At 35.3% G+C, this 16,796-nt stretch overlaps 1 protein-coding gene and 1 long non-coding RNA gene across 10 annotated transcripts in view; one reads left to right on the top strand and one right to left on the bottom strand.

The window, feature by feature from the left end:
- Positions 1-767: 767 nt before the first annotated feature.
- On the bottom strand, positions 768-2,763 carry LOC125370857. Of its 2 annotated transcripts, none has more exons than XR_007216968.1 (2): positions 1,201-2,763; positions 768-1,030 (listed from the first exon to the last, which is right to left on the bottom strand). It is a non-coding gene; the product is annotated as an uncharacterized LOC125370857 (long non-coding RNA). The 2 variants fall into 2 exon arrangements; XR_007216967.1 differs by having other exon boundaries at positions 2,607-2,753.
- The window catches only part of LOC8280375 (DNA topoisomerase 3-alpha), a 26,673-nt gene continuing 12,636 nt past the window's right edge, over positions 2,760-16,796 (top strand). For 7 of the 8 annotated variants that reach the window (XM_048377905.1, XM_048377906.1, XM_048377903.1 and 4 more), the window contains exons 1-13: positions 2,760-3,382; positions 4,420-4,598; positions 4,677-4,749; positions 5,010-5,132; positions 5,244-5,365; positions 5,455-5,527; positions 5,620-5,736; positions 6,183-6,266; positions 9,087-9,266; positions 9,399-9,527; positions 11,416-11,490; positions 12,764-12,853; positions 14,738-14,842. In XM_048377905.1, coding sequence (XP_048233862.1) covers positions 3,098-3,382; positions 4,420-4,598; positions 4,677-4,749; positions 5,010-5,132; positions 5,244-5,365; positions 5,455-5,527; positions 5,620-5,736; positions 6,183-6,266; positions 9,087-9,266; positions 9,399-9,527; positions 11,416-11,490; positions 12,764-12,853; positions 14,738-14,842 — 1,635 coding nt within the window. In that variant the 5' untranslated portion in view covers positions 2,760-3,097. The remainder of the gene's footprint in view (positions 3,383-4,419; positions 4,599-4,676; positions 4,750-5,009; positions 5,133-5,243; positions 5,366-5,454; positions 5,528-5,619; positions 5,737-6,182; positions 6,267-9,086; positions 9,267-9,398; positions 9,528-11,415; positions 11,491-12,763; positions 12,854-14,737; positions 14,843-16,796) is intronic. The other variant, XM_048377904.1, reaches the window with a different exon arrangement.

Below are 16,796 nucleotides of genomic sequence, written 5' to 3'. Positions count from 1 at the left end.
ATTGCAAAAACCGAAGGAACTAATGCTATTAGAGGAAATGGGCTGCTGGAGGAGGAGGTGGAACGAGAGTGACATGTAAAAAATGAATTTCCTAGTTTTCATTAATTTACTTCAGTATTTTCAAGGTAATTGAGGGTACCTAGCTAAACTCCTAAAATGAAAGACAATTCCAAATCAGCTTTGTCTGCGAACAAAGAGATAGGCGAATTCGTCCTATGGAGTCACTTGAAGATTCAAAAAGAACTTATTTCTTTATCTTATTCTAAATTAGAATTGAAAATAAATCTCAAAATAGAAATAACTAGTCATACACATGCAAACAGCCCCTAAAAGGCATCACCTACTATACGCCCCAAAGGCACTATGTACACTAAGCTCTGTCCTAAAGATAGTATATTTTACTATCACCCGACGTTCAAAAAATGATCATATAGGCTACAAAAACAAGTGTACACTCATTTGTCCAACTAATAAAATTCTCAAATTTGCAACATATAGAAAAGAATAAAATTACCATTATCTATTTCTAATTTATCTAATAGAAAAATAAAGTAATAATTCTAAATCACAATTAAATATAAGAAAATAAATAAATAAATAAATAAATAAATAAATAAATAAATTGTAAAAGCATACATATAGTATATATTTGAAAACTTCAATGTTATATACTTATCCTGTCACGACCCCATCTGTGGGCCCGTGACCGGCACTAGGGAATAGATAGGCTTAAGGCTACCAAATCCCGTAGTAAGCCTGACAATTCATTAACTTAATCAAATTAAAATTAGGACTCCATCCAAAGCACAGATTCACAATTAACCTTAACCATCAAATTCTACATATTTAATTCGGTTTGCCAACATAATTAGGCAAGACTTGAATTTACATAAAATTACAACTAATAAGTTTAAAATTTCTACTGCGAAAAATCTAAAATTTTACAAGTCAAACATATCAAAATCAATTACATCAACCCGATGATGGAGTCGGGCTGCTAGATAAGAACTGCGGAAAGACTAACAATCACCTGAAAAACAGTGAAATTGAGACTGTTAGTCTCGAGAGTGAGTTAAAATCATATATCCCAAAATAAATATAAACACTTCAATAAAATATATACTTAATTTAAAATAAAAACACATGTCATGCTATGCTTCTGCAAAATAAAATAAAATAAAATAAATTTTTATTTCATACCACGGGACGGAGTACCTCAGTAGAATCCTAATCCCAACACTAACATCCCGATTATCTCATTCCAACAGAACTGGCGCCCAGAGAGCGGAGCTCGACCAGAATCCTTAACTGCAGTCCGGTCACTTAACTATCAATATCAGTGTTAGCCTTTCGGCTTTCTTACTCCAATAAGACTGGCGCACAGAGAGCGAAGCTCGACCAGGATCCTTAAATCTAGTATGGTCACTTAGATTTCCAAATAAGTCGGCACCCGGAGAACAATGCTCGACCATGGACTTTTACTCCGAAAAGCTTACTATATTCAGCCCAAAATGCAATGCTCGACCAGGATAAATCCTAAATTTGTTTTTTTAAATTTACTATTTTTACTATCTGTCTCGTATTTCTACCGGCGTGCAAACAATCTCGATGCAATCCGATTAAATATTCTAATTTTAATACCACAATTAATCCGGGAGGAATTTTAATGAATCAATACCACTAAATTTCTTGAAATAAAGCGGGAAAGATTCTCTCCTTTGACACGTAAATCGAGGCACCGCCACCCGCGGTAGCTAAAAATTCAATATTCCCGGAATCGCGATTCAAGACCACCTACTCGAAGCTTTCAACGCGAGGATTCCAAATATGCAGTTATTTTTGCCCAACTCTTCACCATTTTTTAAGAAAATATCAAACAAGTTACTACTTCAGCGAAGCTTTTACTCCCATTTCCAGTGATGGCAGTTGTAATGGGGGCCTAAAATGGGCTATTTGGTGCTCGAGAAACTCTTGGCAGCAGCTTAGACAACCACCACACTTGCAACAGCTTTGGGAAGAAGGGCAGCCTACTATTCCCCTTTTTCTTCAATTTTCCAACAAGAAATGGAAGGAAAATGGAGTTTGCAGTCGGCCAAGCACGGAAGATAGTGGATCCTTGCTTCGGGTAGAGGAAAATGATGAGGGCAATTGGTTGACGTTAGAAAGGTGTGAGCGAAAAAAAGTGGGAATGTATGTATGCGGGAAAAAGAAAAAGAAATGAGGGAGAGGAACAGAAATGGATTTTTAGGTACATGTGCTAGTATTATCATTATTATTATTATTTATATATATATACATAGATGTACACATGTATGTGTGTGTGTATATATACACATATGTCTCCTTTGGTGCAGCTACCTAGAACGACCCCTTCTCTTATTACGAGATTTGATCTCGATTTAAATATTTTTCATCTCATTCTTCATTTTCACTCGTCTCTCGTGAAAATCTAGCTTTTGTTAATGCTTGCATAGCCGAGAAGGAGAATCTAGAATCTCATCTATTTAAAGCTGACCTTCTGGAACTTAAGAAGGAAAAAATGAAAATGACAAAATGCTTCAAATCAGTGGAGAGAGGAATGTGGTGAGGGAAAACAAGAATGATACCTGTCATCGTGTGGAGCGCATCCATGGTAGGTTCTTGAGGAGATTTAGGCTGCCGGAGAATGCATAGATGGGTCAGGTTAAAGCTTCAATGAAGAATTGAGTTCTAACTGTTATTGTGCCTAAAGAGGAAGTCAATACATTTAGGTTTATTAAATATGCTGACTCATTTTTTTTAAAAGAAAATTTAAAAAATTATATAGTGAGCAAAAATCAGCCTTTATGGTGGTTGGAGAGTATTTTAGTAAAAAATCAAAAAATCAAAAAATAGAGTTTTCTATGTTATAATTCTTAAAAATGTAAAGTTTGGTGATTTTTAGGTAATTGGGCTAAGAAAATTTGGTGGGAAAGAACCCCTTTCAAAAATCACAAATTCACCCGTAGATTTCCCCATTTGGAAACAGCCGGGAATAGAAAAAGAAAATAGAAAAAGGAAAAATAAAAAGGAAAACGCAAAAGAGAAAGCCTCCAAACTCCCAATACCATCGCCGGCTATGATAAACGTGTTGAATGTAGCAGAGAAACCGTCGGTGGCGAAATCGGTGGCGACCATACTCTCAAGGAACCAGCAGCATGGGCTGAGAGTTAGAGAGGGGCAGTCCCGGTACAACAAGATTTTTGAGTTCAATTATGTAATTAACGGTCAGAATTGCCACATGCTTGTCACTTCCGTCACCGGTCACCTCATGGAGCTTGAGTTCGATGATCGATTCCGCAAGTGGCATTCTTGTGACCCTGCGGATCTCTACCATGCTCCTGTCCGCAAATTCGTCCCTGAGGTTTCTCTCTCTCTCACACGCACACACACACGCACTCTACCTCTACCTATATGTTAGTAACTAAAACTTGTATGTCTTTGCACCTACCCCCCCTTTTTTCTTTCTCCTGAAAATGAATACTTGCGATCTATTATTTCAAATAATACTTGGAATTGCTTAATGGTCTTTCTTGTTTTAGTTTTTCTCTAACTCTCATGCATTGTGCTTCAATCCCTGCATAATATTATATTTTATCAGAATGCATATGAATGAAACTTGCAATCTAAAATGTGAATTTAAATTATGTAAGATGAGTTTCTCTATAACTTCAAAACGTCCAACATATAGTATTCTATTTATTGCCTTAAAAGAAATGCATTGTTAAAGATGAAAAATGGATTGAATTTTAAATGTGTTAGTCTTGTACGGGCTAGAAGTTTGAAAAATCTGTCAAACTAATGGATTTGGCTAAAATTTGATAGAATAATTAGCAAACTGGATTAGTATTTACTTTTCTTTGCTAGACTCTGTATTTTTGCAGCCTTAGCTGTTAATAAATCAAAATATTAATGGTTAACCATAACATGGCATATTGCTGCCCTAAGGCTTATCAATGATGACTTCATATTCTCGATCAGGTATCTTGTCCTCCTGAATGTAATTTCAATAGTATCTAAGAAAGAAAGGGTTCAATTGTATTAGGATCTCAGCATTTCGTACATCAATTTCCTATTTTTAGCTTACATGGGAAACAAATATTAGAAGATGGAGGAGACCCCTACTTGGAATTTCAAATAATTTTTTGTTAAAATTGCATGTGTATGTTACCTGAGATAGAATATATTGTTGGAAAGGCATTTCATGGAATCCCCAACTGGTTTGATGCAATTGTATGGGTGTCATTTTACATTAACAAACTTCTACATTTAAAGGCACCACAAGTAATTGGTGAAGTCATTGTATCTTCAGTGCCGGGGTTGTTGATGTCAAGCAATTCATGTGTCTCTGTTCATGGCATGAATATTTGCTGAACTATCTTGTTTATTGCTTTTGGATAGGACAAAACAAATATTAAAAGGACATTAGAGGAGGAAGCAAGAAGGTGCCAATGGCTTATTTTGTGGCTGGATTGTGATAGAGAGGGAGAAAACATTGCATTTGAAGTGGTGGATGTATGCAGATCAGCAAATCGCTACCTTACAGTGCGGAGGGCTCGATTCTCTGCATTAATTGACAGGTTTTCTAAGCTAATAATTCCTTTTTGAAATATTATCATCCTCTTTTATTTTCTGATATATTGTTTTATAAATGCCAGGGAAATCCATGAGGCTGCCCAGAATCTTGTTTCTCCTAATCAATGGTTTTCTGATGCAGTGGATGCTAGGCAAGTAAGTATGCTTCTTATTCAGTCAGATGTATTTTGTCAATCTGAAGTTAGTTTTAACAACTTTGACTGTAAATAACTGCTATTTGAATGTGTAATGATCTACTCATCAGTTCATTTATTTGCTAAATTCTCTATGGAGACTTACTTATCAGATAAAGATTATATGGTGAACTTTGTCTTTCTTTACTTTTTGTCTTGCTTTTCTTTTTTTGATTACATTCTTTTTCTACTGAAAATAATCTTGAATTTTGATATTTTCAGGAAATTGATCTCCGGATTGGTGCTTCTTTTACTAGGTTTCAGACCTTGTTGTTGAGAGATAAGTTTGTTATTGATTCTGCTCAAGATGACAGAAACCTTGTTCTAAGTTATGGGCCCTGTCAGGTATGATTCTAATTGACAGCTTAACAAAAAAGTAACTTTAAGTGCTCTTTTGAATTTAAAATCAGGATGTGCAATGTTATGAAGTGTTCAATCTGCTTCCTCTCAATTCAGTTCCCTACACTCGGATTTATTGTGGAGCGTTATTGGGAGATTCAATCACATGAGTCAGAAGAATTTTGGACTATTAATTGTTCTCATACATCAGTTGAAGGCATTGCTAACTTCAGTTGGATGTAAACTGTGAATGCTTGGTGCATTTCCTTTCCTTTTTGAATTATTGAAAGTCACATTCTAAACACTTACTGATATTTTACTTTTGCAGGCGTGGACATCTTTTTGATTACACTTCTGCTGTTATACTTTACGAACTGTGTGTTTTGGAACCAACTGCGACTGTAAGTAACAGAAATTATGTGCTTCATATATTTGTATTTAAAATACAACTTTAGTGAAATTTAGTTCTTTTATTTTCTCAATTCTCAATCAGGTGACCAAGGTTCAGCAAAAGGAGAAGCAGAAATACCCTCCATATCCTTTGAGTACAATTGAACTTGAAAAACGAGCTTCGAGATATTTCCATATGAGCTCTGAACAGACGATGAAGGTAAGTAGTTGAGATATAGTACTTTCTCAGTGATGCATCATTACTCTATGAACTGTTTTAGACTTATTGGTATGTTCTATATGGTATATTCTTAGTACTATTCTGAAGCTGCTCAGTTTAAGATGAAGAGTCCTTAAATACCATAAGAGAGTGGTCATAATAGATTGTGCACGTCGATGCTTCAGTTGCTATAATAGACTCTATACTTTATCTTTGTGGGGATATCCAAGAAAATATTATGTTTCATTCTGTATTGTAATATCACTATCATATCCACTCAAATTTTGTCCCCATTTCTTTTTTGCTTTGACCTAATTGCCCTTTTCCCCCACTCCTTTTTTGTGTATTAGAAATCTAATCTGTTCATTTATGCCTTATCATGGTTTCCTGGATGGATTTTTTTTGACAATCTCTAGCAATTCTTTATTCATATTTTTAATTAATAGGTGGCTGAAGATCTTTATCAATCTGGTTTCATTAGTTATCCTCGTACAGAGACGGATGGCTTCTCTAGCAGAACAGATTTGCATGTCGGTAACTTTGTTTATCATTTTATTTTTGGCTTTGATAATTTCTATTGTATCATTGTACCTACGGAAGCATATGGAGAACAATAATTTCGTGAGTGATGCAAAATAAATTAAAGGATGAGATGCATATGATTGTGTGTATGTTATAGTTGTTATGTTGCTTTGGGCTCCCATTGTTGTGGATATGGATGAGGATTGGGTTTTATAGCCTACCCCTTATGATGCGAGGAAGCTATTTCTTAGGTTCAAACAATGATTTTTTTGTCATAAGGGAGCTACCTTTAGTGTCGCACTAGGCTTACTCTTGAAGTATATGTGTGCATAGCTTAAGAATTTTAATTTAGGTTGCTGTCAAAAGGCCATTTAAATGATGAAATATTACAACATTATCATGATAAGTTGTTGCTCATTCAACTATTACTTCAATTCCCCTTTGCATGTGTGTATCACTACTACAGTTTACATTAAACTTCCTTCTATTATATTGCTTTTAACACTTGAAATGCTGAAGCTTGAAGGCTTGTTTCTGCTGTTAATGTTATAATATGTTGGCATTCTTAAATTGCTTTAAGTCATAACTCTAGTCATTTCAGGATTGTGATTACTCTTCCCTTGTCCTGATGGTTGCATTATATCTGTATGCGGGGCTTCCTTGCACATTGCTAAAGCTCATTTGATAATAGTGACAAAGTAAGTAGAATGCTTTAGATCACTAGTGTCCACCTTGCCCCAGTCTGCCCCCTTCTAAATGAACCTAAGGAGCTAAAGTTCTTATGTAGACTCGACAAGACAGTTTTTCTTGTCCTTTCTTGTTCTCTCCAGATTTATTAAGATGGGTAATGTAGATATATGGTTAGCCATACCCTCTTTTATGTGTCTTTTGGGTTGAAGCTTTTTGTATCTTCTTAAAGCTTGGTCTACACATGGTAACATACGAGTGAATTTTTAGTGTGATCATTGGACTTTAATTTGTATTTATCAAAATGATAATTTCAACTTTGTGTTTATAAGGTAGCTACTGTTGAAGTTTGCAAGATTTTTCTAAAATTGTAATGTGCCAACTAAGTAGAAAATTCTGGGTTTATAAAGTTAGATTAGTTTAATTGTTAATTGCCAATGAAACCATCTTGAAAAAATTTCTTTCAGAATGTGGCAATAGTGATAGCTGCGAAGAAAGTCTGAATGGATGGGGGCAATCAACTGGATGCTTCTTGGCCATGCTCGAATTGCTTATAGACATGACCTTATTGAAAATTGAAGTAAGGCTTAATGATCAAATACATCCTAAACTTTGCACGTACAGTGAAATTGTTACGGCCTCAATCATTTAGGTATTTGGGAGACTAGAAAATAGGGAAGAAACTGATAGAAAAGATGAGAACGAGAGGGAAAGAGGCTAGAGAGAGAAAGAATTGAGAAAGACAGTTGTGCAGAGAAAGATAAATTGTTATTTGTAATAGAATGACCAAATGCCTCTTTACTTCAACAGTATATATACATAGCTAATACTTGCGATTTGCAATTAACACGAAACTAAACTAATACTCTCTCCAGGTACCACTAATGCAGTTGTGCTGACCTACCAATTTACACCCTCTCCCATGATTGACTACTTATTTGCTAACATGGATTGATGCTGGTAGTAGATAGATGACAACATGCTATCCATTTCTTTCAGTTTTAAGAATTTAAGCCACATGTCATTCTTTTGGTCTCAACTGTATCCAAGGATAAAGTAGAGAGTGCATTTGAAGTGCTGATGTCAGAGTTGTCACTGAGGGTGTGGACAGGTGGCTGAGGTTTATGATCTCAAGGATGGGCACTATGCTAGTTGCAGAGAACTCTAAGGCCGAACCTCTTTCACCTTTGATCAGGCCAAACCAGCACCTACTAGCACCCGTGGCTGCCTTTCTTCAAGTCACCTAGATGTCAACCACGTATCACCATTATGCAATTCCATTTATAGAGCATAGACACATGAACAGTGCTTCTTCCCTTTTAATGTTTAGATATAATTGGAGCTGCAAAAATAACTCATAAATTGTTAAACTTGAAAGAGTTGGATAGAAAGTTCAGGATTCTTTTTTGGTTATTAAGTCTTGAATAAAAAAGTTGAGCTGTTACGTTTTGAGGTCTAGTAACCATGCTGAAACTATTAGTAGTATGAGTGGCTACTGATGAAATTGAACTTTCTTGGCTGTTAATGTCATGCCCTCATGGGAAGTATTCGTCCATTATGTTCTCTACTTGTTAAGAGTGCTATGTATATATATGTTAAGGTTGAAGTAAGGGTAGTTTAGTAAGTTCCCTTTGTAAATATGTATTATACCCTAAGTATTGTAATGTGTATTGTTGTTAAGTGGTAAAATAAGAAATTAGGGTAAGCCTTTCCTCGTTTGAACCTCACCCTTTTCAGCTTCCTGTTCAACAGAATATAAAAGGAGTTCTACTCAGATTGGAACTTTCAAGGCGTTGATGGGGATTATCCTTCTAGTTTTGTTTGAGATTCTAGATTTAATTAGTATTCAATTTGTTGCTTATCAAATTTAATTAACTCCTACCCCATGATGACATTGCTCACTTCTTTTAGGAAAGATTCAGTTTTGTCTTTGTCAGTCTATTGATGCGTTATTTTGTCCTCTCACTATATTAAAATTTTGCGTGTATATTTCTTTTGTTCTGCTACATGATGGTGAGTTATCTTTTTCCTTATTAACCCTGCACTTTTGCTGATAAAGTTTCTAGCTGCAACTTTGTGAATGCAGATTTTATCTATTTAGCAACTTTTGGTTGCATACTTATTCTCTTGACCTGATGCAGACAATTGTGCGAGACCAACAGGCACACCCTATATGGGGTTCATATGCTCAAAGACTGTTAGATCCTGGAACAGGATTATGGAGAAACCCAAGCACTGGTGGACACGATGACAAAGCCCATCCACCCATTCACCCTACAAAGTTCTCTCCTGGTGAAACTGGATGGAGTCAAGATCATCATGTACGTACTTTTGTTATTACCATCTTAAATCTGTATTGCACTCATTTATTTTTTTCCAATTTTTATTTGGTCCAAATTAGTGATCAAGGATTTTGCTGTGTTCTTGAAATCTTGAACTTCTGTTGTTTGCAGAGAGTGTATGAGTTAGTAGTTCGCCATTTTCTGGCATGCGTTTCACAACCAGCTGTAGGGGCTGAAACTACTGTTGAAATTGATATTGCCGGTGAACAATTTTCCGCATCAGGGAGAGTGATATTAGCTGTGGGTATTATGCATCATCCTCAGATTCTTATAAGCTGTGCTAAACAATATTTGATCACTTGTTATTGATTATTAAACATGTATTCTCATTTCCATTTTGATATCTAGCAGTTTTGGGTTCTTGAACATGTCTTTTGCAATCTCTAGTTAACTTTACTGTTTGTAAACTAGTAGTTGGACTTGTGGCTTATCCTTATTAATGATGTGAAGTATGATCAATTTGTTCAAGAATTGAGCAGAGTTATTAGTCTGAGCGTTGCTTTTCTTTCTCCATCTTCCAAGATGTTTCTGAATTCCACCTACCTATAAATAATCTCATTTTTTGTTCGGTCCTTTCTTGCAGCCTCATATCATATTAGCATTCTCATCTCTACTTGGAAATTGGATGCTGCTTTTCATTGCCCAGCAATTGCTGTTGGATATTATATCTGGTTGACTTCTGGTCATACAGTCATCCATCATCCATCTTAATTTAATCTTATGCTGGACATTTCTTCACCTTTCCATTATATGATATGATATCAGTTTTTGAAATGTGTTTTGTGCCTTATAGGACCTTTGCATTGCATCACCTAGGTTACAATTTCTTTGACTTATTTGCCCTTTCGTTGCTAAAACTGCAGTGCTTGTGTTTTATTTTAGTTCTATTAGCTTGAAACTCTATTGTGCTTGAAGCTTTAGCTTCTTGTTAACTTCAGTTTGAGTATTTTCTTCTGTTACTACATTGTCAACATAAAACTTACACTGAGGAATACAATATGTAGAAGATTCAGCTGGGGAATTACCTCAAGCTGTTGATAGTTGTAAGTAAACAAGTTAGTTGGTTAAGTTAGCTCAGCAATCTGTTAAGCATTCCGTTAGGCACGTGGTCGACTTTGTGTATTAGAGGAGCCTTGGATCTTGTAATGAGTCTTGCTTAGTGAATAACAAACTTGATTCTTATTTTCCTCTGGATCTTTTCATTTTTCACTATTACTCTGTTCTCTCCTTATTGCACTTTCCTCTTAATTTTCCATCTTCTCTCTCTGTTGGGTATATTTTGTCACTTTATCCATGATATAATGAAAAAGATAAGGGCTCAATATTGATCCATAATGGAAGCAAATTTGACAGGGGATTTCTTTGTATTGCTCTAAATCATATGTACACTAGTGACTGACACTTCATAAATAACTTCAAGCATATTTATCTATCTAATAGATATTCCTTTATCTGATGCACATGTGTGCCATAGTTTGATAATTAGCAATATTAGATTTCTTCTTTTTCCTCTATACTTCATCGTAGACCCCTGCACAAGAATGGACTTATAACTGCGCTAGATTCCAGGTAGATATTAGCAGACTGGTAATAATGGCCAACAAAATCTGTGGTCAACAACATTGGCATCAAGTCATTGGAAGTGAGCCCAATTTCCGTAAATCTTTTGAAGATATCTAGTTACTTTTCACTGAAATGAATTCATGGGAGTTATAACTTTTAGACATTTCTACCATTTAGTTTATCTATCTGGTGATCAGTAGGACATTAACCTGCAGTCCTGCACTATTGATGGTTACAAGCTGAATACCCTGATAATGGCATAAACCCATTCTTGTTTTGCTTTTCTTATATTCCTAATCTAACTACATGAATTATTTAACCTTTGATCTAAGCACTTTATTGAAGCTCATGATTCGTCTATCTGCATGTGTATTTCCATACACCGGACTCAAGATCTAACACAGTTAGAAAGTCCCTGATTTAGTGATGTAATGCATGTTTGTGGGGCCATTGATTTGGTATAGCTTGCATAAATCTTGTTTATTGTGAACCTTTTTTGCTTTAATTTAGTTTGTGACTTTGTGGTAATCTTATATTTGATGCAATTATATCTGTTTTTGACCAGAAAAATTACTTAGATGTTTACCGCTTTGAATCATGGGGTGGTTCAATGATTCCGACCTATGTCCATGGGCAACAGGTTTGTTACTTCTCATCAAACCATAATTGCGCGGCTGTTTATTTTTTTATTTCTTTATTTTCTGATGTTATTACTTTTTCTTTTCCTATTAATCTAGTTGTATGTTCTTGCATATTTTAACCTGCCTAATTCTCCTTTAAAAGTGATGCAGTAAAGAAACTAGATTTAGGTATTTAACTCTAATTTTTAAATTCGGATGCCTTCTTCTTCTTGTAAATTTTTATTTAGGAAGTTTTAAGCTTAACATTGTTTAGGAGTCTTTATTATAGATCTGAATTCTTAATATGCTTCATTTTTTATAATTCTGTTTTAGTATTAGTTTTGGATTTCCTATTCTATTTAATATTCTGTTAGAATTCTAACTATTATTAGCCTCTAAGGCATAAGAAATTTTGGGATTAATAAAATTATTTCCGGTGTAAGAACATGATTTCTGCATGGCATTCAATAACCATTAATAAATGAAGTAAAGTTTTCGTAGTATATGAAGTAATAAATGTGCTTGTCTCACCAAATTTATTCTATGCCTATGCATGTAACTGAAATTAAATAGTCTTGCTACTTTCTGGTAACTTGTTATAGAAGGGAGCTTTTTGGCTTGCATGCTTAGATTCTAACTTCTAATTATAATGTTAATCTCGTGTCAGTCACTGTTGGCTTCCTCACTTGTTTAATATACTACATATTGACAACTATTTGATAATTGCTTGGCTTGTTAAAGTAATTTTGCTGTTTGCTGATGTTAGGTCCTACCAATGTTTGTAAAAAGCAGCATCATAAAACAAATAAGAGTTTCTGGACCAAAATACAACAAAATAAGAATGCAAAGAATTGGAATGTGCAAGATGGGTATGTTTTGGGAAAATGCATCGGGATAGAAGCAGGATATACATTTCTTGAAACTAGAAATTGCAGTTTAATACGTTTCATATTATGGTTGGTGGTTTAGTTTTAAAGACATTATCACTGCATCAACTTGTATTGGTAAGATTTATTTGAAGGGATACCATATCCTTATTCTTTGATATTGACTAAATTAACCAAGTCTCTTTCTCTTCCTTTTATTTTTCTTACTTTTGTTATGGATGGAATTAAAATTTACTTCTGTACCATGACCATCCAATAAATTTTCGTCCTTGAGAAATCATGTATGCAAGTACTGTAAAAAGTGGTTTTTGTGTTTGTTTTTGAGGTTAGCTATTTCTTTCTTTTATTTAGTCAATTTGAAAACTAGAAAACAGACATTTATCTAATGGTTTTGATCACGTTGCAGTTTATGCCAACAACATTGACTCTGGATTCAGGAGTTACCAGACCACCACCTCTTTTAAGTGAATCTGATCTTCTTAGCTGTATGGACAAGGTGAGAATTACTTTTTAGCAAGGGTTATGTTATATTCTGCTACCTATGCTTATTCTGGCATTCCTCTTTGTTATGCTCATATGGACTGTTTGCTTATAAGAAGGCAGGGCTATTATACGAAAAGTTTCCATAAAAAGAAAACTAGAGTTTTTTGTTCAAATGCATCAATTTTCCAATTTTCTGAAAAAAAATTATGTTTCCAGTTTTCAAAATTTAATTTGGATTTCAAACAATTTTTACTTTAGAGCTTGTTTTATTTATAGAATCTGCATAATTTTCTCACGTTATCCCTCAACTTGTCAAGATGAACATTCTTGTTCTCCAATGTTTTATTAAAAATCATGAATGTTGGTTTTTAAATAAAAAAGATATCGCTAACCTTAAACTCTAATGAAATTCTGACAAATTTCTGACTCCAGTAAAGTACTTTGTTTTTCTCAAAATTGGAACTGCATATTTTCCTTAAGCAAAATATGCCTTCATGAAGAAGAGGCTGTGGTAGCTCTGATGCTAGGGTTTATTGTCTGTAATGGCAGTTCATTATTGGCACTTGCTTCTCATAAGATTGTGTTCCTTGTTGCATAAAGTGCTTCCTCTAGAATTTTCTATCACCTGGGTCTCATTTTCAAAGAAAACAACAAAAAACTTTTATTGGATTACTGATCAGCAATTCAGAATTTTCCCAGAATACAAGATCAGGGATATCATTGACTAAAATAGTGTGCAGTGGTTTTTAAGTTACGAGTTACAACTTAAAGTGTACCGAAAGGAAAGCGGGTAGGCCGCCATAAATAAAACTGTTCATCACTAATATTCAGGGATAATATGTGAAATTTACTCTAAAATCCACTGTTTTCCAGTTGAAAAGATACATATAAATTTGCATGTTCTTTTGACTAGATGCAATTAAATTTGTATGTTTTTTGACCTTAGACTACTGCCATCATCCACTTAACACCACCACCACAACACTGCCATACCATCATTAACTATATCACGACGCACCTGCACCACCACCATAACAGTTTGTCATCCATTGCCACCACTAGCGCCTCCATTGTCATAGCACTATCATCACTACTGCCACCATGGCCACAACCATCCCCATCCTGCCATTGCCATTAACCCTGATATGAGCCCAACACCACTCATGGAACCATCTGTGTCGACATTGATGTTATCATTGTCCCCCATTGCTACTGTTGCCTTCATCTCTCACCTACAACTCTTCACTGCAATTGCAACTATAATAATCTTACTATGACCAAGTACCTTCTAAGGTTTTTGCATTTAGTTATAACCAAATCAAATTAGAATATATACTGATAGAAATTTTCATAGCAATGCAATGGTAACTAAACTGAGCTGAAAACCTTTGTTATTATAACCAACATTTTTTAGTTCGGTTGTCAATAAAATATCTTAACATGAATGTGACTAACAAAAATAAACATAATCTGTATCGTTACTAATGAAAATCAGAGGTAATATTTTATTTCCAATATACAGATATATTATTTCACTATTAATAACCAGATCCATGATAAAATTAAACCGGAGTCCAAAATAATCAAATTTCTGAGTTTCTATTTGTTTTTTTTTTGGTTATACAAAGTTAAATGTCCATATTTGCTACCATCATTTTCAAATGAAAAGTAAATCTCAATGCATTTCCCACTGTAAATACTACCAATTGAGCAATATTAACGGTGGTTGAAAATAGAAACAGTTAGGCAAAATGGAAAGTCTTCCTTTTTCTTATTTCTTCTACTGTAAAATTAAAACTAGAAGCTAGAATAAATTGGAGAAGGAAAAGATGCAACTGTTTCTGTAAGTGAACAGGCCTGTAATATTAAAAATGTTTCCTCTTTTTTCTTGTGTAAGGCGGGCATTGGTACAGATGCGACGATGCATGATCACATAAAGAAGCTGCTTGATAGATTCTATGCAACAAAGGATGCAAACACACGTTTCTCACCGACTAATCTTGTAACTACTTTTGCCCTTACTCTTAAACCATCCAGACATGTTATTACACATTTCATGTTTTTGTATTTGATATTTTTCCTCTTTAAGTGAATATCACTCAAATTTTCCTATTCATGTGTTTCTACTTATGGCAAAATAATGTTAAGGGCCTAGCATAGGATCTAGTTACGGGTCGAGACACGGGGAGGGGATTCTCTCTTTCCCTTGGCCGTGTTCCCAACTTTCTTTGAAGAACTTATGCTGGCAGCCAAGAGACCTGTCCTTGACAAAGTCTAAGCCACGTCTGCAATTTTGATAAAATTCTGCATGCTCTTTATTAATGATAGCCTCTCTTTAAATAGGCTTAAGAATTAAACATCCCTAATTATGACTCCTGATTAGGTGTAATGTCTATAACAGAATTATAATGAAACTATGAAATCTAAGCTGAATGATACTAAGAAACCTAAACTGAATGCAACTAGGAACCTAGCTGAAATAAAATTATTAAAATAAATCCTAACAGAATTAAATATTAAAGTCCACTTGTCTTTTTCCGTGACTAGACCTTCCCCACAAAGGCATCCTCAACGTTTCTCCCCTCCTCGACTTTGAGCTTGTCCTCAAGCTTTAGATAAATCTCTGGAAGTGTTGTAAGGTCTTCGCAAGTTGCATTTTCTTTCGAACTGTCTTCCTAATGTACCAATGCCTCTTGTCTGCTTTTATTAAGCTTGGACCGTATAAAGATTGAGGAATAGGTGCCAAACAGCCATCATGAAGAGGTGGAACTCGACCACAGATGGGTTCTCTCCCTGGAACTTCTTAAAAAATGAGACATGAAAGACATTATGAACACGGCTGCCCTACTGTAACTCCAACCTGTAGGCCACAGAGCCCACCTTCTGCAATACCTTTATAGGACCGAAATACTTGGGAGACAACTTGTGATATTCCTTAGGCCGTAAAGAAAGTTGTCTATAAGGATAAAGCTTCAACCAAACCCAATCCCCTTCAGCAAAAGGAAACTTCTCTATGATGAGCATCATGAGCAAGCTTCATTCATTGTTGAGCTTGCAACAACCACTCCCTTGCTGATTGCAAAACTGAATCCCTTTCTTGAAGAGCATAGTCAACTGCTTCCACTCTTGTCAATCGAGCTAGATAATTCAGCAAGTGTGGGGATCCCCTTCCATATACTACCTGAAATGGAGTAGCTCACAAGGAAGAGTGGAAAGAATTATAACAGTATTCTACCCATGGAATCCATGCAATCCAATGTCGCGCCTTGATCGCTAGTAAAGCAACGGAGATACGTCTTGATTGTGCGATTGACCATCTCGGTCTGCCCATCCGATTAAGGATGATATGCTGAAGAAAAAGCCAACTTTGTACTAAAAAAACGAAACAATTGTTTCCAAAAGAGACTAGTAGAGACTTTATCCCTATTAGAAACAATTGTCTCAGGTAATCCACGCAGACGAAATACTTCTGTAAAAATAATATGAGCCACAAAAATCGCCATGAAAGGATGAGCAAGTGGAATGAAGTGGGCATATTTGGAGAACCTATCATCGACCACCATCAAAAATGACTTTCCTTGAATTATAGGTATGAAATCCATTAAGATGTCAACAAATATTTGTTGAGGCACTGGAAGAGGCTGAAGGAGCCTAGCAGGATGTAAATTTTCCCATTTATTGCGTTAACATATCAAGCAACGCTGCACAAATTCTTCTATTGTTGACTTCATGCCTTTCCAAAAGAATACCCACGCACCCGCTGCAAGGTCTTTTGGACTCACCTCGTGGGCCATGATATGAATGCCGGAAAGAATGGTCTGCACCATGGGAGAATTAGGTAGCAGATAGATTTTCCCTTTAAAACAAAAAAAGAAGCCATCCCTTCTCAATCAGTGCTGGTTCTCCTCTGTCTATTCATTGCCATAGCTGCTGCAAGCTGTCTGAGGTTGTCCCCT

This window comes from Ricinus communis, chromosome 8, assembly GCF_019578655.1.
Source record: "Ricinus communis isolate WT05 ecotype wild-type chromosome 8, ASM1957865v1, whole genome shotgun sequence".
Taxonomy (NCBI): domain Eukaryota; kingdom Viridiplantae; phylum Streptophyta; class Magnoliopsida; order Malpighiales; family Euphorbiaceae; genus Ricinus; species Ricinus communis.
Note: the sequence above shows the minus strand (reverse complement) of the source record. Positions and strands in the feature narration are given on the sequence as shown.